The sequence below is a fragment of the Ascaphus truei genome, chromosome 5 (assembly GCF_040206685.1).
Source record: "Ascaphus truei isolate aAscTru1 chromosome 5, aAscTru1.hap1, whole genome shotgun sequence".
In the NCBI taxonomy this organism is placed as follows: Eukaryota; Metazoa; Chordata; class Amphibia; order Anura; family Ascaphidae; genus Ascaphus; species Ascaphus truei.
Genome location: NC_134487.1, coordinates 103,790,286 through 103,815,762, shown reverse-complemented (window position 1 = coordinate 103,815,762; position 25,477 = coordinate 103,790,286). Strand labels below are relative to the sequence as shown.

The 25,477-nt window shown below is 45.1% G+C and overlaps 1 protein-coding gene across 1 annotated transcript in view; it reads right to left on the bottom strand.

Annotated features, from left to right (window-relative positions):
- The window catches only part of NTN4 (netrin 4), a 159,206-nt gene that overhangs the window by 12,733 nt on the left and 120,996 nt on the right, over positions 1-25,477 (bottom strand). The window contains exons 6-8 of the mRNA XM_075600401.1: positions 8,515-8,728; positions 6,705-6,817; positions 512-580 (exon numbers count right to left, since the gene is read on the bottom strand). Coding sequence (XP_075456516.1) covers positions 512-580; positions 6,705-6,817; positions 8,515-8,728 — 396 coding nt within the window. The remainder of the gene's footprint in view (positions 1-511; positions 581-6,704; positions 6,818-8,514; positions 8,729-25,477) is intronic.

Here is a 25,477-nt window from a genome sequence, read left to right as displayed (position 1 = left end):
ATTGGCACAAAGCCAAGTTTAGTCTCAGTAAAGCTCTGTAATGAAAAAAAAAAACCAGTTACTTAAAACATAGCTAAAATATATTGTATTTACTTGAGGAGACCAAATGTGCAGTATGCGCCTTATTCTATAAGCAGAAAAGTATGTAATGTGCCCTCCCTCTCTCTTTTTTACTACTATTATTATTAATACCATTAAAAGTTGCCAGAATCCAGGTTCCTCAGAAAACATTTCCAACTGTTATCGATTATACACTCGGTGTATAATCACACATTGGTCTCTCCCGTAAAACCCTTAAAGGTTATTGCATTGTCCCATTCGGTGATGAATGAAGCACTAATGGGGTTATTCATTCAACTGCAACAGTGCAGATCTGGGCACTAACAAAGCCTCTGTTTACTTCAATGGCAGTTTGTGCATGCTAGTGCTCCAATTGGCACTATTGCCGTTTAATAAATAACAGTGTGATTAGCTACAGCACGCAACTCAGGCATACACCCACTTTACTCACCATAGGAGTATTTCATGCCACAAAACACTTTAGGATTTCCCAAAACCTGTTCCTTGCATTCACATTTCCCTAAAGTAGGAAAGATAAAACATGTTCACATACAATGCAGCAATAAAGGCTTACTTAGTTGATATTAAAAGCCCCGTCCACAAATCCAAATCATATTATTTAATACATTAAATCAACATCTGTTTGCCAAGTATCTGTCGTCTTAATTTAGCAGAGAGTAGATTGAACTTGATGGACGTATGTCTTTTTTCAACCTCATCGACTATGTGACGTCACCTTATTTATGGTTATCATATATTTGTTATAAGACAAAAGGGACAACACAACATTGGATTTTATATAGATAACTAGCTGAGAGACCCGGCGTTGCCCGGGATGTAATGTTCCTTCTCTCCTCTCTCTCCTCCCCCCTCTCTCTCTTTCCCTGTCTCCCCTCTCTCTCTTCCCCTGTCTCCCCCCCTCTCTCTCTCTCTTCCCCCCTCTCTCTCTCTCTCTTCCCTGTCTACCCCTTCTCTGTTTGTCCCCCGTTCCCATCAATCCAGCTCCCCCCCCCTTTACAGGTCCGGTCCCTCCATTAACCGGTCCGGTCCCCTGACCCCTTTCCAGCTCTGTTCCCCCCTCCTTTACAGCTTCATGCACTGTGTGTGTGCGCGTCAGTCAGCGTGTGTGTGTGTGTGTGTGCGTCAGTCAGTGTGTGTGTGTGTGCATCAGTCAGAGTGTGTGTGTATGCGCGTCAGTCAGTGGGTGTGTGTGTGCGCCAGTCTGTGTGCGCGCGTCAGTGTGTGTGTGCGCGTGCATCCGGCTGTGTGTGTGCATCGGTCAGTGTGTGTGTGTGCGTCGGTCAGTGTGTGTGTGTGCGCGTCGGTCAGTGTGTGTGTGTGTGCGTCAGTCAGTGTGTGTGTGCGCGTCAGTCAGTGTGTGTGTGTGTGCGTCAGTCAGTGTGTGTGCGTCAGTCAGTGTGTGTGTGTGCGTGCCAGTCTTTGTGCGCGTCAGTCAGTGTGTGCGCACCAGTCAGTGGGTGTGTGTGTGCGTCAGTCAGTGTGTGTGTGTGCGCGTCAGTCAGTGGGTGTGTGTGCGCATCAGTCAGTGGGTGTGTGTGTGCGCGTCAGTGTGTGTGTGCGCGCGCGCATCCGGCTGTGTGTGTGTGTGCATCAGCCAGTGTGTGTGTGTGTGCGTCAGTCAGTGTGTGTGTCCGTCAGTCAGTGTATGTGTGTGTGTGTGTCAGTCAGTGGGTGTGTGCGCGTCAGCCAGTGGGTGTGTGCGCGTCAGTCAGTGGGTGTGTGCGCGTCAGTCAGTGGGTGTGTGTGTGCGCGTCAGTCAGTGTGTGTTTGTCAGTCTGTGTTTGTGTGTCAGTCAGTATGTGTGTGTGTGTTTCAGACAGGCAGTTTGTGTGTCAGTGAGTTTGTTGTTGTTGCTGTGTGTGCCCCCCTTCCCCCCCTCTGCTTTTTTCCTCTGCCCTGTCGCGAAGGGGGAGTGGGCGGTGGTTGTTGATACCTCCCTCACGCTCCCGGCTTCCAGGCCTGGCCGCTGGTCTGGGCAGGGGGGTCGATACCTGCTGGCGCCACCTCGGCCGCGGGGGGGGGGAGGTTGTGGGGTGGTGATAGCTGCTGGCGCCAACCGGCTTCCCGGCCCGGCCGCGGGGGGGGGGGGGGGCAGGAAGGATGATGAGGTACCGCGTGCGGGGGGATGATGAGGTACCTGGCAACGTGTGAGAGGCGGCGGCGTCGGTTACTCGGCGGGAGGCGGCGTGTCGAGAAGTGAGGTGGAGGAGGGGGGGCGTTTGAGGTGAGGCTGTGGCGCCGAGGAGCGGCCGCTGCTGGCCCCACGGTGCAGAGGCTGGGGTTTGCTGTGGGTGTGGGGCGGGGGGGGAATGTGCGGAGAGGTGAGGCTGTGCCTCCGAGGAGCGTGCGCCGCTGGCCGTGGGTAGCGGTGCTGAGGCTGGGGTTTGCTGTGGGTGTGAGGGGGGGAGGGAGAGAGGAGGAGAAGTGAGGTGGCGGCGGCACCGAGGAGCGGGCAGCGTGGGTGAGTGTGACCAATGAGGCGTGCGGGCGGGGCTGGTCCACGGACCAATCTGATTGGCAAGAGGGTGAGTGACAGACCAACTGACCAATCAGATTGGCTTTATCAGATTGGCCTTTGGGACAGACATACAACGTTTTGAAAAATATATATATAGACAGACCAACCAGATTGGCTTTATCAGATTGGCCTTTGGGACAGACATACAACGTTTTGAAAAATATATATATAGATAAGTTTATCACAAGTGATGTGTAAGTTATTGGTTCACACTTACACTAAATATTGCAGTTATAGTGCTTCATGAACAAAATGTTGACATTGCTACTGTCGCAGTTTTAAATTGATCCTCATCATAAGTAATATGAAAAGCCACAGATCTGTCTGGGCCAATACGGTTCCTTAGTATGTATGTTTGAATGATGACTCATTCACATAACTTGTAACTCAGATGTATTCTAAACTGAACACTACAGTAACACAGCATAAAAAGTAGTTATCCTGATGTGACTCTGTGGGTGCAGCTAAGGGAAAATGGAGAGCAAAAAGGGACACCCACCACAGAGGGGAGGGAGAAAAAAGTCCATTAATCAATGCACAACCACCAGGGAGTCACATTAATGGGCGATTTACAGCTATATTGATAGCAACTAATGTTATTCTCTGGTGGTTGTGCATTGATTAAGGGACTTTTTTCTCCCTCCCCTTTTAACTCAGATATAAAGCATGGAATGAGACAGCAGATGGAATTGTTTTAAGGCCACAAGCTATGCAAACATCCCAGAATAGTGGTGCAGCAAGATATAGGTCACATTAGGAGGTATACTGCATCTTACGGATACCATTACACAGTGTTGTCAATCAATGGGCCTCAATTCCTTGCAACTAGCAGATATTTTACATTATCCGTGCTCTTAAGACCAATATGCATACCTCTAATTATATTTACTTGGTTATACAGTATATTGGGGTTGTACGGTTATTCTGGCACTTGAGAGGAGCAGGAGAACTTTAAAAAAAAAAATACTTCATACAGTAACAATGGATTAATAAAAAGGGATTTACTAAATGAAGCACCAATGGAGAATAAATAATGTACTGAGATGACCTTGGTGTCCTAAGAGCCCTTGAGCACATGGCGATGATTTCGCTTCGAGCCTCATCACACACTGTGATCAGAACAGAAGCAATTAGAAATTCCTCTTCCATTCTGGACCAGAGAGGAGAGATGCGGGGTCATGTGTTCACAGTAATAGTGATGTGGCAAACTTGGAGCCAAAATGTCTGTTGTATTTTGTGCCAGTTGACACTTTGACAGTGAAATGATTAATAATTTAGCGCTGGAGAGGCTAGCACTTTAATGGTAACCACCTGGCTTTATAGACACGCTGATGCATTCTCTCATTTACCAGTAGTTTTCCAAAAGAAAAAAAGTCAACTGGGGTGCAAGATACAAAACATAGATCCACTGCGGCTCTTCTAATAATATAAAGATGGGTACTCCTTGTACATACATTGCTCATACTAATTTATGTTTTCCTGTTTGATAACGCTGAATGATACTTTGAAGTTCTCACAGTTGTGTAAAAACAATAGTCCAAATGGTCTACAAACAACGTGAGAATTCCATACACTCAAACCATGTTAACTCCAGTTACGTGTAGTTGGCACTACATTGTACAAATGAGTCAAATCTATCCTGAAGTTGGATCACATGGCTCTAAAATACAGATCCTTAAAATAAACACCATATATTGCATGTACTCAGAGCTGGTGTGGGTATTTAAAATACAGTAAGTTCTGTTAAAAGCCTGAACGAACTGAAGCTGTCCTGAACCATTCGCCCTAGAAAAAGGGAAGCATAAAACAACAAGTTTTCTAATTCACCCCAGTAATTAAAATACTACCTTCATCTGAAGCCAGAAGACAACCTCATGACTGAAGGTCTGCTTCATACATAAGCAGGACTATATGTATATACATAGTGGGATTTAGGCCCATATTTACTCACCATTGCTCTTCCATAAGACACAGTCCAGCACAGGAAGACTCCTTTCAGCCCATTCAAGTGATTGGGCAGCAAGGTGTCTTCTACCCCTAGAAGGTGTCTTATGGAATAGCACCACTTGGTGGACATGGCTTTTAGTCTTGCTCTGTTGGTTGCTTCTGCACTTTTTCTCCTCTGCTAGTGAACCTTAAAGCAGAACGTGTAGCAAATCATTGAAGGAACTTCAAGCAGCAAAATGGTTAAAATGTATTGCTGAAGCATTAGCACAGGTGTCTCATGACATGCAGGCAGCAGCACTCCCGGTGCTGACATTCCTAAGAGGGGTAGCAGCAGCAAACTGGGAGCAGCTTCCAGTCAATCCAATAATTAGAAACAGGAATGTTTGTGGAGTCCAACGAAAACAAACCACAGTGAATGCATTTTTCATTGACACTAGTGAAATTCTAATAGTCAATTAGATTAAAGTGAGGATTATTTAATCAGCATTTCATGTTCAGAAAGAAACAGCTCAAACCCTGGTAGAAATGTGCTGCATTGTATGAAGATAGTGGGAGCTGTTTATTCAGCTACATGCTTAAAGCTACAGGGCTTTACTAAAAGTGTGCCTACGTTCGCATCGGCAAGTGATCGGAGAACTTGGTGAGGGAGGACAAAGAAATTAAACATACATGATAATTAGATATACAGATGCAGCTACGAGTATCTGAACACTGCTTTGAAAAATCTGGGGCAATCTCTAAGTAATGCTGCAACATTTCTCTGACATTTCTGCAGAAAGACTAATGGCCCATCGGATTAACACAGCAGGGATCCCTGGTCAGTTTGAATGGGACTGCCAGGGACCCCCGGGGTATTAATCCGATGGGCCATTAGTTTGTCTGCAGAAATGTCAGAGAAATGTTGCAGCATTACTGGGGTATTGCCCCAGATTTTCCAAGGCAAGTGTTCGGATACTCGTGGCTGCACCTGTAGACACACAGACACACAGACACACAGACACACAGACACACAGACACACAGACACACAGACACACAGACACACACACACACACACACACACACACCTTTTCTCTCTGTCAGGTCTTCCTTTTAGCAACAGGATTTAAAGCTCCAGATATGAGCTGCTATTACTTTGTTGCCCAAAACACTTGCTTTAAAATGTATTAAAACAGTTTGAAGTAGTTGCTAAAATATACACTATAAAGTTGTTGACAGGGCACACTACACTATTAAATCTTGTCATTATTTTTTACTCCTTGTACTTTTGCCATCTTATTTTAGTCTTGCCCTATAGCTGGGGTGCTCAATTTCAGTCCTCAAGCCTCCCAACAAGTCAGGTTTTCATGATATCCCTGCTTCAACACAGGTGGCTCAATCAGAGGGGGAAGAGGGGGGTGAAAGGGGGGGGGGAGGGAAGGGGGGAGAGAAAAGGAAGGGGGGGGGGAGGGGAGGAGAGAAAAGGGGGGGAGGGGAGAAAAGGGGGGGGGGAAAGGGGGGGGTGAAGGGGAGAGGGGGGAAAGGGGATGGGGGGGAAGGGGAGGGATGGGGCTTGAGGAATGGAGTTGAGCACCCTGCTCTATAGTACCTCACTATATGTGAGCTTCCCAGAGGAGCAACAACTTGTGTGCGCATTATAGAAGCGGAGAAAAGTATACGGGTAACGACGGCAGTGGTTGCAGTCATGAATAGGTTTAGCTGGTTAAAAAAAAAAAAATGTTATCCTTGAAGTCACCAGTCCCCCTTAGAAAGATATACTGAAGTTTCAATGAAGTAAAAGAGTGGTTTTAATCTTGTCAACATTGCAGAACACTACATTTTTCTTTACTCTCACTGGAACTCCAACTTAGCTGTCTGTGTGCACCTACAAATAGCACTGCTGTAGTAGGCTGTAATTATAAGTGTCATTGAAACAAAAAATCATTTTATATTATATCGTTTAGAACAATAATACAACATCTTAATAAACCTATTGAGTTCTTGCATTAAAATGGAGCAAAAAAAAAAAAAACATTCATGGCATTTTGAAGAGTTAAATATCTGCCACTATCAACTTTCTCTATAATGGTTATCACGGGACCCTCAGGGCTCCATAGAACACAGCCTGAAAAACCCCACAGAGTCATGCAGTGAAGTAAAGAGCAGGGAATAGATTCTCACCTGAATGACGAAGAGCAGAAAATCCTTGCTCATCCTCCCATTCCCATGCTGCTTCACTCTCATTAAACACAGAGGGGAAGTCAGGAATTTCACGATACCAATCTAGGTCTGCGCTGTTGAATGGAGGAAAACGGTCAGACTGTTCAGGAGCAGCAGCACATAATATAAATATGCACACGGACTTATTCAATAATACGCATATCCAGCATTCTATCCCCTTCCCTTACTCCCTGATGCATTAACAACCACCAGTTAGGCGCGTATTTATTACCACATGGTAGATCATTTGCAATAAAATGGATATCAGTGTGTGTTAGGCTTCTCTGATAACGCGAGCAGTACAGCAGTTGGAAGGTATTTCCCACCCAAACCATACATTCTTGGGAAGCTTGACAAGGTGACAGAAAGTCATGAGGGGAATCCAGATGATCTGTTCACCTCTGCATGCGGTGCAACTTTTATATATGTCTAAAAGGAGAGATCTAGTCCTAGGTTAGATTGTAAGTTCTTTAGGCACTTCTCACCACTTTGGCACCTATGCCATGTACATGTATGTAACCACGACCAGCTTCACAATGCACGGCCAGCAATTACCCTCATACTGATGAGATGCAAACATTAAAAACAGCTGTCTTTGAGTAGGGTTGCTGGCCATACACTTCTTTGATCTGGGCTTTGCTGTAAAAGCTGGGTGATGCATCAATCCATGTTAAAGTGGATAAGTAAAACATGACGCCCCTAGGCCCAGATCCACAAAGAGGGTGCCAAGCTTTAGCACGCCTTCACTCCCATTCATGCGGGCCTAAGAGTGCTCATTTGCATGTCATTAGTAACATACCTTTGCAAATGTAGGCCCCAAAGCCTAAGATTAAAAAACACAAAAACAAATATCACGGGTTTAACCATAATAATCTTTTTTGTAAAGGGCTTTTTTGGAAAGGGGAGGGAAAATAAAATAGCAGTTCCAGAGTTTCAATTATTATAGCTGAAATATATAGCCGTATTGTTGGTCATTTTCAAAATACAGTACTCTAAAATATTTTACTGTAACTAACAATTTGTGCAAAACAGAAAGCAAATAAAAATCTTTTACGGTAAAAGATATGATCCAGGTGAAAATGGTAAGTGAAGGGAACATATCAATTAAATGGATCTCGCAACCTTTACTGCAGATTAATATATATGCTGTCTTGTATGGCTATATATAAAATTGTATGTATAATTATATTACCGAGAATAAGGGTCATAACAGTTGGAAAGCAAAGGGATGAAGCTATAAGGTTGTATAGCAAAGCAGAGAAAACAAAAATATGGAATGTATGTAAAGATGTAATCATTGTAAACAACTGATTTATATGGCTAAATCATATTGCGTAGAAAAATCAGTAGGGCTCAAATACTCCTGTGCAAATTCCTAAGTTGCTCTTGACAGCATAAGCTTGTTCTGCATTTTAACTGCTGTTTTATGCTTTATGGTCTGTAAAAGAAATTCAACCTAACTGATCTTCCTCTATCGGAGGTGTATGTGATAGACTATTTTTTTCATACTTCAGTAATTTCTTACTTGCATAAGATCCACACTCAAAGAACCGTCGGAGTTCTTGAGTACCAAATGGTCTGATTTAGTATGGTTGTACATGCATTATTCTTTACATAGCAGTGTCGTCTACAACCTAGGGCACTATATGCACAAAGGGCTTTTTTTGCCCAAGTTCCCACAACAAAAACATTTCCCACGCAGGTGATTGGCTCAAGTTAAAAGTTTCATATTGAATGTTAAAGTGTGTCCGGTTTGCTATGGATAACTCACTTGGTGACGCAGTCCCCAGTAAGCGGATCGCAGCTTCCAGCACAGTCACACGGCCTGCAGCCATACTCTCCAAATCCCCAGTAACCAACCATGCACCGGTCACACTGAGGACCAGCTACACCCGGTTTGCATGGGCAGTCACCATTGCTGGGGTCACAGAACATGTGGGCGCCGACAGGAAGCACTGCTGATCCAACGGGGTGGCAGGAACAGGCTAAAAGACACAAAGCAAAGCGTATTTACTATATGGTGCACGGTTAAAAACCACTTCACGTGGCACATGCTGCTAAGACTTTCATTACTCAATTACAGAAAAAAAAAGGGAGGGTGGTTGAATTACTGTTGCAAAGTCACAAAACAAAATGAGAATAAATGTGACCCAACATTAGACCCTATGCAACAGGTTGCTTTGTACTGTACCTGCGCAGAGAACGGTGTATCCCGTTGTGTGCATGAACACCAGAACTGCATGGGGTGTACACTGACCTGTCACCATCAGCACATTCATGCCACAGTTTTTATATAAATCTGCTGTACAGAGTATAAGGCTGTTGCTGGATAGACAACGTCTGAACAGAACTCCCACATAGGATTAAGTTAAATTGACAGCAATATGTTTAACTGGTTAAAACGATGCAATTAACATCTTACAAAAAGACAAGTCATTTTCAATTTGTTTTGAAATGTATCCTGGCAATGTTTGTAAACAGCGTGAGCAGTAGTTAAAAGGTGGGATTCACCACCTCCCTTGTCCTGACCAATTTCTTTCTAGCTGGTCGTTTCCTGGGAAATGTCTAAACTTTATATAATAGTGTAAAAAAAAAAATCTCCTAGTTTAAACATGTTAAAAACATACATACTAGTACAATTTGGTCCTGTGTGATATTATATCTTTTAATACAAGCTTTATACCTGACACAAATAAATGATAAAGAAAAAAACCAGGGCAACAGGTGAAAGAAGAAGTCCCCTTATTGTTCCATGGCGTTACCTATTCAATGCAATGATTGCTGAAACGGAGAAAGAATGAGTGGAAAGTACCTTCATGTACCAACATTATGACATAGATATTGTAAATTCCTTTCTACACATAATTAGGGAATTTTCCCAGGATAGAATTGAGAATAAAAGTGTTTGTCTCAATATTTCCCCCCCAGACATGTTTGAACATGTATATATCTCAATGCATACTGATTTGGTGTATTATAAATATTTGTAATATTTTCTAACTACATAGACAAATGACTAAAAATACTGTCCTTTTAACATCAGCATTTCGAATGAATATATGGCTTCCTATTTGATATTCTATATTGTACATAATTTACTGCAGTGGTTATTCTATTCAGTGTAGTACTTGTCCATGTATCTCTCTCGGTGACTCTGTTCTTGGTGTTGTTGCTGTTCTCTCTCTAGCTATCCTTGTCTCGGTAAACCTTTTATCTTCTTCACTCATGTTGATTTCAAGCACAGATCAAAGCAGGATTTTAAGTTGGCTTTAGGCTCTACAACTGCTGCATGTGGTTTTCTGAAGTGCCTAAGCAGGAATGGGTTCACCATTGCGTTGCCTCTGGAAAGTAGAGTAATCATTTTAAAGATTATTCTTTCTGAGCTTTAAGTAATGCAAATGGAGACAGTGGAAGTTATGCGTCGAAATATGACACCCGATTTATCAAAATGAAAAATACCGCGCTTTCAATTGGATTTATTTCTGGATATATTTGGTGCTGTTTTGTGGGCTGGTTTTCCACCTGTTTTCTTACTGGGGGAGTTTGACACATAACTTTTCCAAGTATGGTGCTTTAACATCCCTCTCACACTATTAATCTAGCAGAAAACTGTCCATCACTGGAGCTTGACACATTGGCCTCTATTCAATGCATTGTGAAGTCACTTCCTCGAGCCAGAGAATGGTGCAGCTTCGTTAAAATATGGATTCAAATCTTCGTCAGTGCAGCAAGCAGCTTTATCGCTTACAACAGGGGTGTGCAATATTTCTCCCCTGCCGGCTCTCCCCCCCTGCTTGCACACCCCCCCTCCTTATCTTGGCTCCACGTCACGTGATGTCATGTTGCCATGGCAATTCGACGTCAAATAACGCTGCCGCATCATTCGACATCGCGTTGCCAGAATCCAAGGTAAGGGACCTTACAGAGGCCCAGCATTTCATTTAAATGCCTTCGGGAAGCGCGTGGGGCCCCTGTAAGAACCGCGTCCCCCCGCCCCCCGAAAATCTCATGCACCCCTGGCTTACAAGACACATACATTGATATATAACCCCCAATAGATCCACTGAGGTCTTTGCAAGGTTTTTGGCATCTTTTAGGTGATAAAGAAAGGTTGCAGAATGCCGTTATTTGTAAAATGTTTTACAAGCAAGTAATACATTTAATTTCACAGACATTTCATGGACTGTTAGAGATAATATATGATTATGGGCGTATGTAAAAGTTACAGGTTTAAATTACCGAGCAGCAACAAGCTGACACCCTTCGGCTGCCGCCAAAAGGCTGTCTGCATTTGGGGCGACGCAGATGTAGGCTGAAGGGGTTCTGAATGAATTCAGCTGGGCATTGAAATTCCTTTGTCCAGTCAAATACACTGCAGGGGAGAGGCTGACGTAGCACATTGTGGCAAGAAATCCCAGATGTTAACCCTTAGCACACCGGTTCTGTGCAGAGGGGAGCCGTCCCTGGGGAACCCTTTCACAAGTCCGCCTTTGGGGCAAGATCTTCCCATTTTAATTGAGCACAGTTATGGTGGGTTGAGTGCTAAAAACTGCTGCATCATACAAAGTATAGCAAAAATAAAACACCTGCGAGTTCATTTTTACCACTGCCACATAGGCGCATATTCTAGTAACTGCGAGTTTGTCCTTGTAAAACCGCCCAGTTTGACATGATCATAAGTCACAAATTAAACTATGACTACTAGCTGTATTCTGTATTACAAATTGCACCATTTAAATTGGGTCTATAAAAAGTGGTGAACAGAGAGAGAGAGAACCCTATATAGCACTCAGGTTCACGCTCTGATGATGGGTGGGTGATTTAAAACATATTCTTTATTAATGACATATATTAAAATAGTAGATGTTGGAACAACGTACTGGAGGTAGGTTGATCATGGATATTAGTAGCCGTGTTGGCTCCGGATCAGATAGTAGCTAATATACCAGATATAACTATATTGGAACACTGGTAACAGAACAGCACAGAGATCCTGATGTGGACCTGTGTGATAGGGGTGTGCTGCTGGGTGTGCTAAAATAGGTACTGAGAAGACATATCACATTGTAGCAGGGTCTGCGTAAGTCCTTTAATAAGGTGGTAAGTGTGATATGTAGATGCTGATAGACACTGGGAACATATATATAGTGGTTATCAGTGGTCGTATGTGCTGTCAGCTATGTTGCCACTCTGTATATAGGGGTGTATCTGAGTGTCAGAATGACCTGAGGTAACCTTGAAATGCTATGCTGCAGGGGTAAGTGTCCTGCATTAACCTCTAGGGCTGTATGTAGCAGGTAGATAGTATAAGCAGAAGGTAAGGTTATAGTAGTCTTTTACAGGAAGGCACTATAGCTAGATGGTGTATGATCATAATCCTAAATCAGAGGGTGAGCTGAAGGAGATAGTGACCCTATGTGCTGCTGTCTAGAATATCCTTAACAGCAGCGCAGCTAGGATGTTACTGCGGGTAACCATAAATCAGTACATCTATGTAAGTTTAGCACTCTCTAAACAGACACCACACAGTTGAGGCTTAAAATGACCATCGGGGCACTTTTAGCCTGTATATTCTGCACGAGCAGGCTGCCGCATGAACTCGCGGTTAGAGATACATAATGCGGATGCAGTCAATGGTCGTGGGAGAAGGGAGCCGACGCGCGTTTCACGAGAGGCTTTCTCAAGGCGAATGGTAAGTATGGTTCATATCATCCCTATCTATAAAAAGTGGTCCTAGTTCTGAGAGAGAGAGAGAGAGAGAGAGAGAGAGAGAGACCCCTAATTTAGTAGAGTCTCAAGTTGTTTATATATATCCGCAAACCACTCGGCTCAGGAGGGAACTAGCACCACTCATCTCGCCTCTTGCGTGGTGAGAACATTTTTTTGAGTTGTTTGAAGCAGTTTAGCCTTTTATATACCCAACGGTGATACTAAAATTCCAGCGAGTTTGCCAAAAATTTGAGTTTGAGACTTTTCGGTCATTCCGGCTCGGATTTGCACAGCTGGAATGAAACTGTTTCTAAAAAAGCCTTTCCCGCACAGTTTCGACATGCATGGGCTTACAGAATACCAAACCTGCACATCTTCAGCAGAAGGGGCTCTTTCCACACAGATATGCACAACTAGATATAGCTACAAGAACAGGCCCCATATTGGAAAAGCTACAAAGATTCATATCTTTGATCCCAATTAAATTGAACTGAGGTCCTGAAGCTCTGCGCTCCTCAGGCCGGTCAGGCGGCCTCAGGTAACTCTCAGAATGTGCATTTCTCAATATAAAAGCAAAACAATCAAATCCATTTCTGAAAGAAAAGAAAGTCAAGAGTGGAATAAAGTTACCGTTGATATTCGCTTTCACGTTTGATTGCACAATCAAAAATAAAACAAATGTTTTTTTCAAAAGATAGTCAATGATGACAAGAAAAAGTAGTTAGTCGTGCCATTTATGATAAAGGCATGCTTAATAAGCAGTGCTACAGATGCAGCCACCAGCATTAGATCACTTGCCTTGGAAAATCTGGGGCAATCTCACAGTAAATGCCTCAACATTTCTGCGAGATTCCTAATGGCCCATGGGATTAACACAGCGGGGGGTCAAACTGAATGGGACTGCAGGGACCCCTGCAGTGTTAATCCAATGGGCCATTAGGAATCTCGCAGAAATGTTGAGGCATTTACTGCGAGATGCCTTAGTTTTAACCCAGCCAAGTGATCGGATACTGGTGGCTGCATCTGTATTCCACAAAATGCTTTCCAGCGCTGAAAGACACCTTCTACCTCATTCATTTGGATGGTCCAGAAGGCGTCTTGTGGAATATCATGGTAAGTATGGGTCATAGTGACAAAGCAATTCGAGATATTTATGGGACCAAACAGTCTGTTTGATTTTTCTACCTTCCACACTTATTTTCAACTTTATGGGTGCAGTCAAGCAATAATACAGATTCTAGGTTTCCATTAGTTAGAGTATGGTTAATAAAAAGTAAACCACTTGCATGCAGTTTTTTTATTTCTGCGTTTCCTCTCCAGGTTTATGCTCTGATAGATGACAAATATGAATACCTTTGCAGATAGCACACAATTTAGTGCATTCTTAACTTCGTTGAACTATCCAATTTTCCTTGGCTGCGTTTTCAGACCCATTTCTGCTAAAAACAAAAAAACAACATCTCCCTACACAGTACTTCAAATCTGAATAATAATAAGATGGAATAAGCTAGTTGAATATGGCAAATCATCATATAATCAATGCAGGACTGTTCAGTATTTTGGTGGTTGTCCTCTTAACCCTAGAGCACATATTGTGCAATTTAAGTTTTATATCAGTGTTTCTCAAACCTCTTCTTAGGGAACCCTATCCGGCCAAGTTCTGTGAATAACCAACCACCCACTCATTCACATAAAAGATCATGTATGTCGAAATTAGTTATTCCTAAAATCTGGCCCGACTGGAGTTCCCGGATGAGAGGCAGAAAAAAATACTTATTTAGATTACTGAAATTAAAAATCTTCAGAGAATTGCAAAATATTGTGTTATACTTATTTCAAAGTTTCTTTTTTGTATATTGATACCAGCATTCATATGGTATCAGCTGCTAATTTGTAGAAGGAGTAGTGTCATGAGAGAGAGGATTTGGCCCAGGATTAAAGGGGTTACACCCCATTTGCCCCCCCCTACTCTCACCTGGGAAGCAAGGGGTTAACTGGACTGTGGTCCAGTAATGTGTTTTTACCTTGCTTCAGCATCCTAATGTATATTCCCCTGTAAAAATGTATTGTTTCTGTTCCAGTGTTGCACCAACACATACACTGGGATTGATGCGGGAGGCTTAAGGGGTTAATGAGCTATAGTTTAGGAAAATACAATTGTGTGGGGTCTTTTCAGAAATATCTGGGCTTCAACAGGCTTGATTGAAGATGGGTGTGACAAGTACAGATGGGGGTTTAGTGCACAGTATGTTAATACCTAATTTGGCAGGCCAAGGGTATATTGTTGGTAGAGACAGCTAGGACCCAGGCTGGGGCATTGGGTGTGAAATATAGCACCGGTGACAAATGTTCACTACACACAGGCCAGCTTCAAAGGATTTCTTGATGGGGGCCAGGGGTGCGGTTATGCAAGGAGATCTCAGAATGAGTGACCTTATTAAATATAAGAATATTATGAGATGTCCTCGGCTGAACATGCTAAGAGTTACATATGTGTAACCGGGGAACCAAGCCACAAATAATGATTACAGACACATGATGTCTAGTAGGTCCTAAGAGACAGATATTAATATCTCTCTTAATTTTAGTATTACACGGTAATATTTAGTCTCATTGGGAGCGTCATGTGTGCCGGAATGTATTAATATGTCTCGCGTGCCAGTAAGTATTACTGAAATGAAGTTATGAAGTTATTTAGATAGGAAAAGCAGTTTTTAAACGTCCTTGGGTGGGAGGAGTTTTACTCTGAGGAAAACTGTCAACCTCACCACTGATTTATGAGAGGGGCTGGGTTTAGGTTGTGTTCAATGGGAAATAATTCTATAAGAACCAGGCTCAGCCTATGGCTATTGTCTTTCGTGTCTTTTGTGATTTTCAAGATTGCTGTATGAATTGCTAGTCACGATTTCTGACTTTTTCATCATTTCCATCTTAAGTGAGTGTCTATATTTTGTCTGTTATTTGTATAATCTGTTGTGTTCACCTTTTTCAAGGAATACATTACATTTTATCATATCTAAGCCTCGTTCAGTTCAACCCAGTTATATTTGGTGTGTATTATTAATAGCCTGTTACAAAGTTACTGTCACAAGTAGTACCTTAGAAACTTGGGAAATTAAGCTTTGCAGGGAAAACATTTAATGTGACTAGAGTATAACAAATATTACCATTGTTACATGGAAAATAGTATGAAGGAAAAAAAACACCATTAGAAAACGAGGCAGAAGATTAAAGCCCCTGTTCAATATACTAAAAAGGCCTTCCCCATGCTGGAGAAAAGATCACTCAAATGAATCTGACTAAATCTTCTCCAGCACGTGGAAAACCTGCATTTCCAGGATACTAAATAGTGGCATAGGAAAGAGAGGATTGTAAAATGACACCGTTATTGCTCATAATATATGTTGCGTTTCAGTAACTTTCAAGGTGTTTTCTCCTTCTGACTCACTGGTTAGTGGAGACAATGTAGGAGATATTCACCTCCCTTGGGTATCCATGCCTGGGAGGATGTGATCCAGGGGCCCATCTGATGGGCAAATGTTCAGTCTGTGTACTACTGTCAGGAATGTGAGGTGAATTCCCAACCTGTAAATCCTCAGGTTGAAGAGCATTCTAAGCCAGGTGGCAATATCCATCTATTAGATGTGCTCAGTGATTACCATGTCTCTGAATATTGACCGGGTCAGGGTAGCTTACCTCTCATAGGATAAGAAGGTGTCTCATTTATGGGCTTCACATGGCTGTACATCTCTAACCTTCTCGCTCTCTGGAATGCTACAGTATATGCAAACCCTTCGCTTATCATACAAGAGGTAGATCGTTCCAAACTATAACAGCATGTGGCAGACAATTGCCCTCTGATATAATTCCTCCCTTTCATTTCACTCCATGTCAAAGTGTGAAATGAAGTTGCATGGAGTGTTACATACAGTAAGTGCATACATATCTACATTAGTCATGGTGGTTTAGTCTCGTGGAATGCTTGCCAAAAGTGCTCAGAAGTATAATACTTTAATGTTTAAAACAAGGGAAGAATCTTACATTCCTTGTGAGTGATTCAATCCCCAATCATTATCTTATAGAGTCAGTGATGGGCAATCCAAGCAAATAAGCGTTAAGGTGTGACTCAGATATGCTTAACCCTTTCACAGCCATCAGTTTGACAATAATGGGTTACATTGACTATATCAATGATAGACATATGTTTAATAGGTTAAATGTAGGAGCTTTGCGTCTACAGGTAAATGGTCAATCACCACTGTTTTCTCTATTTTCTTGTGGAAAGTGACTGATCTCTTCCTTAGATAAACCGCTAAATATGGATGTTAATAGGTATCTTATGAAAATGGATCTCGTGACCCAGTGATGATAAAAACATTTCATATTTCACAAGTGTACGGTACTTATGTCTGTTTAATGGTGACTGGATCTCATACAAAAACAGTTATTGAAGGATATACCCTGGCAGAGTTCACTTGGGAGCACTCCAGTGGAAAAAGTGATAAAGCGCAACTTTTATTAAATGGAAAAAATACACCACGTAGGATCACACTCAAATATCTAATAAAACATACACTAAGAACAAGAGGCAGCGCAAGGGAGGAAGGATAGATCAGCAATATTAATCTTAATTGCCAAAACATTAGAGCAGACAAACTGCCTTGAGATAGTAAAACTGCAGACAGGGCTCATTATTAATATTTGACTTGATGAGCTATTTATAGAGCAGTATCAGTATACATTACCAGGCTGAAACAATGCCTGGTACAGTGTTTCTTAACCAGGGTGCCACGTCACCCAGGGGTGCCTCCGACTAAACTTAATGGTGGCCTGAAGTCTGCTTTTACGGTATCAGCCCGAATGATGCAATGTTTATTAACTTATTGCCGAGGAAAGATTTTGTCCTATATTTAAAATAACATAAAAACAGAATTGTATCCATACATTTACAGTCAATTGTGATTACATTTTAGTGTAATTAGATACTTATTTTCCGTTCTTATGTTTTATTTGAACGGTAAAAAAAAAATGTGACTATTCATAAGATAATTGGTTACTATGGCAATTGGAGTATGGAGTATCTTAATAGGGGGCCCTGTGAGGGAAAGAGATTGGAAAATACAGGCCTAGAAGCCATCTCCACAAGTAGCATTAACAGGAGCAGCTTCTGCAGAGTATATGCACTTTAATTAGAAATGTGGATATTTAGCTATACTGTATCTTATACTATATTAGTGAAAGCACTGTATGCCTGCCTGCCTGCCTGCCTGCCTGCCTGGATGTCCGGTGTCCCTAGGGGAAATCTCATTGGTCCCTTGGCCCGCCCCCGCACACCTCTCATTGGCCTGAGACGGAGTGACGGGCCAAAGGACACACAGGGACACACACACACAGAGACACACACACACGGACACGGACGGGGACACACACACACAATCCCCTCCCGGTGCCCCTCACGCTCCCCCGTCAGCTGGACCGTACCTCAACTTCCACACCCCCCCACCCTCCCTGTGCCCGAACTTACCCGGAGTCCCGTGTACACACACATACACATTCCCACCCCCCCGAAGCTCACACACACCTCACCCCCCCCCCAAGCTCATCCCCCCCCAAGCTTACACCCCCCCGCCCCCCCAAGCTCACACCCCGGCGCCGCTACAGTCAGCGGGGGAGCGGAGCGAGCGCCCGGGACACACGCAGGGGAGCGGCCACAACACGCGGCCTCCCGCCTCACATCCACGTGGGAGCGGCCGGATGAGTGAGGCAGCGGCCGGATCAGTGAGGCAGCGGCAGGATGAGTGAGGCAGCGGCAGGACAGGTGAGCTCCCCCCCCCTCCACATGCTATGTGCTGCTCTTGCCCCTCCGGTCCCGGCTCCCCCCTGTCACCGCGTGACAGGCCGCGGGACGTGAGATGGGAGGGGGGATGCCCCTCCGGTCCCGGCTCCCCCCTGTCACCGCGTGACAGGCCGCGGGACGTGAGATGGGAGGGGGGATGCCCCTCCGGTCCCGGCTCCCCCCTGTCACCGCGTGACAGGCCGCGGGACGTGAGATGGGAGGAGGGATGCCCCTCCGGTCCCGGCTCCCCCCTGTCGCCGCGGGATGTGAGATGGGAGGGGGGATGCCCCTCCGCTCCCAGCTCCCCCCTGTCACCGCGTGACAGGCCGTGGGACGAGAGGTGCCCCTGTGCCCCTGTCACCGCGGGACGTGAGATGGGAGGGGGGATGCCCCTCCGGTCCCGGCTCCCCCCTGTCACCGCGTGACAGGCCGCGGGACATGAGATGGGAGGGGGAATGCCCCTCCGCTCCCGGCTCCCCTCTGTCACCGCGTGACAGGCCGCGGGACGTCAGATGGGAGGGGGGATGCCCCTCCGGTCCCGGCTCCCCCCTGTCACCGCGGGACGTGAGATGGGAGGGGGGATGCCCCTCCGGTCCCGGCTCCCCCCTGTCACCGCGTGACAGGCCGCGGGACGTGAGATGGGAGGGGGGATGCCCCTCCGCTCCCGGCTCCTCTCTGTCACCGCGTGACAGGCCGCGGGACGTCAGATGGGAGGGGGGATGCCCCTCCGGTCCCGGCTCCCCCCTGTCACCGCGTGACAGGCCGCGGGACGTGAGATGGGAGGGGGGATGCCCCTCCGGTCCCGGCTCCCCCCTGTCACCGCGTGACAGGCCGCGGGACGTGAGATGGGAGGGGGGATGCCCCTCCGGTCCCTGCTCCCCCCTGTCACCGCGGGACGTGAGATGGGAGGGGGGATGCCCCTCCGCTCCCGGCTCCCCTCTGTCACCGCGTGACAGGCCGTGGGACGTGAGATGGGAGGGGGGATGCCCCTCCGCTCCCGGCTCCCCCCTGTCACCGCGTGACAGGCCGCGGGACGTGAGATGGGAGGGGGGATGCCCCTCCGGTCCCCGCTTCACCTTCTCCCCACCGTTGTCCCCGCTGCCTGCGCAGGAGGAGGGGGGGGGGAGCGGGTGTTGGTGCTGGTGTGTGTAATTGTGTGAGACTGTGTGTGAGTGTCTGTGACTGTGTGTAAGTGTGTGTAAGTGTCTGTGACTGTGTGAAACTGTGTGTAAGTGTCTGTGACTGTGTGTGACTGTGTGTAACTGTGTGTGACAGTGTGTGTAAGTGTTTCACAGTGTGAGTGTGTGTAAGTCTGTGTAAGTCTGTGTAAGTGTCTATGACTGTGTGAAACTGTTTGAAACTGTGAAAGTGTGTGTAAGTGTGTGTGACTGTGTGTGAGTGTGTGTAACTGTCTGAGATTGTCTGTAACTGTGTGTGTGTGTGTGTGTGTGTGTGTGTGTGTGGTGCACTGTGCAGTGTGAGCAATGAGCAGTGTGTCAGTGTGTGCAGTGTGAGCAATGACCACTGTGTGTGCTGTGTGAGCAGTGTGTGTGCAGTGTGCAGTGTGTGTCAGTGTGAGCAGTGTGTATGCAGTGTGAGCAATGAGCAGTGTGTGTGCACTGTGTGCAGTGTGAGCAATGGTCAGTGTGTGCAGTGTGACCAATGAGCAGTGTGTGTGCAGTATGCAGTGTGTGTCAGTCTGAGCAGTGTGTGTGCAGTGTGCAGTGTGACCATTGAGCAGTGTGTGTGCAGTGTGCAGTGTGTGTCAGTGTGTGCAGTGTGAGCAGTGTGTGTGCAGTGTGCAGTGTGTCAGTGTGTCAGTGTGAGCAATGAGCTGTGTATGTGTGTGTGTGCAGTGTGAGCAGTGAGCAGTGTGTGTGCAGTGTGCAGTGTGTGTCAGTGTGACCACTGTGTGTGCAGTGTGCAGTGCGTGTCACTGTGAGCTGTGTGTGCGCAGTGTGCGTCAGTGCGACCAATGAGCAGTGTGTGAGCAGTGTGTGTGCAGTGTGCAGTGCGTGTCACTGTGAGCTGTGTGTGCGCAGTGTGCGTCAGTGCGACCAATGAGCAGTGTGTGTGCAGTGTGTGTGTGCAGTGTGCAGTGTGAACAATGAGCAGTGTGTGTCAGTGTGAGCACGGTTCACATCCCGGGCAACGCCGGGTCTCTCAGCTAGTAAATCATAATAGTTGGAATAGGACAGACAGGCAGCTTAAAGATAAAGACACTATCAACATTATTCGTCTGAATGAGCCATGTGTAAAACTATCAGCATGAATTGCCATATTGATAATATCTTTATAGCTACCTCCTTATGTAGCAATAACAGGAGTAGCTATTGCAAAATATTTGTGCTTACAATATGAATTTGACACTCAGTATAATAATACACAAACTACTGATTATAGCAGTCCCCGGACTGCATGCCTGCCAAAATCTAAGTATCAAATAAAGATCTTATTCACTTAAACCCGTCATAGTAGCTGTCTGACATTTGTAGCCCAGAAAATACTGTATGACCGTCGTTAACAACTCACTATCTGCACCCTGCTCTCAAGATGCATGATGCTGCCCCTGCTGCTTTCCATCTACTTCCATCTATAAGCTCATTGTGCCCTACGCATGTTTCACTCCTGGACACAGGTTTGTCAGGGGGAATAAATGTCGCCCCATCCTGAACCTCTTTGGTGTTTAGTTGTCATAGTAACCAAAGAAAGCAGGTGTATTAACCCTTAATTGCCTGGCAACAATGAGGGAGGATCAGTGGGGATGTGTAATAGGTGTATGACAGCAATTAAAATGAATCATATGTCCTTATAGCAGCAGTAAACAAGAAAAATAGTGGCGCCCTTGCACATGATTGAAATATTAAACAATTTTATAAATAGTGATAATATATTGAAGGAAAATATAGAGAAATACAACCGTGAAGTGGTAGACAAGGTTGAAAATGATGACTGCGCCCGTCTCCAGAGAGGGGATGGTAATCCAACCGTCAATCAACACATGTGAATGAAAGAACACAGCAACATAGTGTGATACAGTTAAATAAATCCCTAACTAATGGGGGTAAATGATCAACAAGAGTGTTAGAGCAATTGATTAAAAAATGAGAAAATTTAATACACAAAAACAAAAAATTAAAACAGGAACTGCCACAGCTTCCGCGTCAGGCTCCTATAGAATCCTACTTACAAAACGTAGGTAGGACATGCGCATATAAACGTCAACGTCCACGGTGAGATAGCAGTCTCTCCACTTTCAGCGTTTGCAGAGGAGATAATCCGTCTCCTCTCAGACCAGCTGGGGGGTTCCGGAATCACTCGGTCTGTTGTGGATCAGTTTGTGCTGCCGTCAGACTGCTCGGGCTCGTGGTCTCGGTGCCTCTCTTAAGTCTGCTCAGACCTTCTCGCTCTCGCGAGACACCGCCTGCTGTGACGGCAGACGTACATGATGGCGCCTCAGTTTCACGATGCCAAGAGAACGAAGGGACGAGCGCTAGGGTTCCTAGACGCGGGGGCTGTGACGTCCCCCTACGTGTTTCGCGGACGGATCCGCTTCCTCAGGGGTATAATGAAGCATAATGAAGCAGCAGCCTACAGCGGGACCTTAGCCTAAGACTGTCAGTCTTCCTAGACATCCTGCTCCCAGCCACAGTTTCCTTGTCTGTCCACTGGGTGTGCTGCTGTTTCTGTCTGCTCTGAAGTTCTTGTCTGTCTGTCTGTCTCCTCTTGTTGTTCCTGTCCTCTGTCCTTATAGTTTCCTGTTTCCTGTTCCTCCCTTGCCTTTGTTTTGTGTCCTGTCTCCTTATGCCCATGCTTCTGCTTCTGTTCTGTATTGAGTCCGGTACCTATTAAAGGCCCTTGACTATGATCTGACTTGTCCCCGTTTGTTTCCTGCTCCCTACGCTCTCTTTCTGCTCACTAGTCTCTCAGTGCCTGCTGCCGACCCCTGCCTGGACCCGGACAATCCTGCTTGCTGCCTGCCACCGAACCCTTCCCGGGGCCCCCTGAAGATCCTGCTTGCCACCTGCCACCGATCACAGCCCATGACCCCAACAATCCTTGCCTTCCCTGCTGTTCCAGCCATCGAGGTCCTATCTGCTCCTGGAGTCCTCATGAGAGAAAACAAAGGCCATCTGTGGACCTTGCCAGAACAGATTCTATGCCTTCCTGCTTCAGCAGACCCCATACACTTGTATTGGAGGAAGATAAGTACTGTTGTTTTGGTTTTTGGAAACCCCATTTGGGATCTTGAAGGTTTTTTTTTTGCAGCAAAGTGTTCTGCAGGATTTGTTGTGCATTTTCTCCCCGAGAAGAATTCCCTTATAAAAAAAAACAAAAAAAAAAACCTTGCATTTTTCTGCAGTACCTGGTGTCACCATTTTAGACTCTCTGACTTTCATTCCCTGGACAAGGCTCGTCTCTCTCTGCATTTCTGGGTGGGACACTGCAGATTTTCAGACTTGCATTTCTAAAGACAGACTTGCTTTTTATCTCTTTGCTTGGGTATACCACTGCTGGTTCTTAGGGTCCATTTCAAATAGACAAAAGTCCATTTGTTTGTATTTTTCTGACGATTGTTTCCTTGCAATTATGATATTTCTATCACTTATGCTAAGGTATCAAATCTAAAAATGTCCTATCTTTTTGTCTCCCTGTTTATGTCTATTTTTGTTGTTCATTCCAATGCTTGTTTTAAAGACACATTTCCTCTTTACTGGTTTTCTTGGGAAGTTTGGTTCCCCATGTCTGAAGCGATGGCTCCCACTTTGAAAACAGTCTTGAGCAATAAATGTGAACACAGTACCACTGATTCTTCAGAGTTTCTCAAGGCAAAGAGAAAGAAAAAGAAGGGTGGCTGTTCAATTATAGTGGAAACTGCAGAATGAATTAAGGATGACCCTTTAACCACAGGAAAGCCTGCATTAGAAGGGAATAGAGATATGCTGCAGCCTAAGGCTATGCTTATAGTGCCGGCAGGCTACGGTTGCTGGAAAAATCAAATTCAGATGACTTCCAGCGATCGTGACCAATCCGTCGTTCTTACTATAAGCGCACACGACGGCGGCAATGCATTTGTTTTGTTGCGAAGTTTGCTGCCGCCGGCACTAAAGCACAGCCTTAGGCAACTCACAGAATTGTTCCCAGGTAGTGCAAAAGAAAAAAGGATTCCTTTAACCAAGGTAAAGATGCATTAACTCAGGCACTTCAATCTGCATGGAATGAGATTGATTGCCTCTATGGACGACTTGATAAAGAGCAAGAAGCCAAGGCTGCACTACAAAAGTGTCCACAGCAATTGCTAAGTGTGTACTCCAGGAGAAAGAAAAGGATCAGTTGGAGAGTGACAGGGTGTTCTTGTCAAGTAAGCTGTAGAAGGCATATGCTGATTCTGCCCAGGACCAAAGTTTCGTTGATGAGGTTGGCACTGCACTGGAAACCTCTCAGAAGGAAGTTCACAGGCTTAGTACACCTGGAAGCCTCTAAGGAGAGGAGATGCCACTTCAACACAGAACTACGTTCAATGAGAGAGTTCTTCGAAGGGTTAAATAGTGGTTTTGAAACTGTAACCCAACAGTGTGTGAATCTCTATGTCCGAGTCAGTGAAGGAGATAAAAGAGACTCCATGAATTAGAAGAGGAGAAGAAACAATTGGCCCAGGAAAAGTTAGACGTACAGGCAATACTGCAGAAGGCAGAGAGAGTGCTGCAAGAAGAAGGTGTCTCCCTGAAGCAGCGCACAGAAGCAGAGACCATGCTGCAGAGCCAGCTGCAAGACACTGTGTGCGAGTCTGCAGGACACAAAGGAAAAACAGGTGAATGCTGAGGAGAAGCTGCAGCAAGGAAGAAAGTATACAGACTGCTAATGAAGTAAAAAATGCTGCAGGAGCATTTGAGTACCCAGTGTGTCCCCCGAGAACAGCATGAGGAGCTGAACGCCACACTGAGAATAACCAGAGCCTTGCTGGAGGAGGATCTTGGAGGCCAGGTAATTCTGTATGAGAGGGAGCACAAGGCAGTCCAGAAACTGAAGCAAGAGCTAGAGGAGCAGAGACACTGCTCCATCTCCAACAATTCGTAGATCCAGGAAAAGGAAACCTGGAAAAGGCAAGCTGCTGGGACCCTAGTGAAGGAATTGGCAGAGCTCCAAAACAATTAATCCTAATAGAGGTATATTAGTATTTTATCTGGTAGTGTTAGGACTTGCGAACAGGTGTCTGCCTTGACGTGGCTCGCAAGCTTACAACGCTTTGGCCAAAGGGTTAAACTAAATGACCCTATTTCAAGAGAATATATAAGTATTTTACTGTGTATTTCTGTCATGTTGGATGTAGCATTGGGCTTCTCTGTCGTCTGTTGTATACATATGCCACGCTCAATAGCACTCCATTTTGACACATATATATATATTTTGTGGGGGCTCAGGGGTTCCCAAAAAGAGCTTACTGGTGTTCTGTGTTTTGTTAACCCATTCTCAGCTGTTCCCGCAGGTGGAGGTTAGTGGCTCCTCCTTCCCAGGTTTTAAGCCCGCCCCTCCCCACTTCCCTAGTTTGCAAGTGCCTCATTCTGCTGGATATAGACCCACTGTGGTCTTTCTCCCTCCTAATAGAGGTAAATGAGAATTTTAATCCTAATAGTGGTATATTAGTATTTTATCTGGTAGTGTTAGGACTTGCGAACAGGTGTCTGCCTTGACATGGCTCGCAAGCTTACAACGCTTTGGCCAAAGGGTTAAACTAAATGACCCTATTTCAAGAGAATATATAAGTATTTTACTGTGTATTTCTGTCATGTTGGATGTAGCATTGGGCTTCTCTGTCGTCTGTTGTATACATTTGCTGATTCTGCCCAGGACCAAAGTTTCGTTGATGAGGTTGGCACTGCACTGGAAACCTCTCAGAAGGAAGTTCACAGGCTTAGTACACCTGGAAGCCTTTAAGGAGAGGAGATGCCACTTCAACACAGAACTACGTTCAATGAGAGAGTTCTTCGAAGGGTTAAATAGTGGTTTTGAAACTGTAACCCAACAGTGTGTGAATCTCTATGTCCGAGTCAGTGAAGGAGATAAGAGACTCCATGAATTAGAAGAGGAGAAGAAACAATTGGCCCAGGAAAAGTTAGACGTACAGACAATACTGCAGAAGGCAGAGAGAGTGCTGCAAGAAGAAGGTGTCTCCCTGAAGCAGCGCACA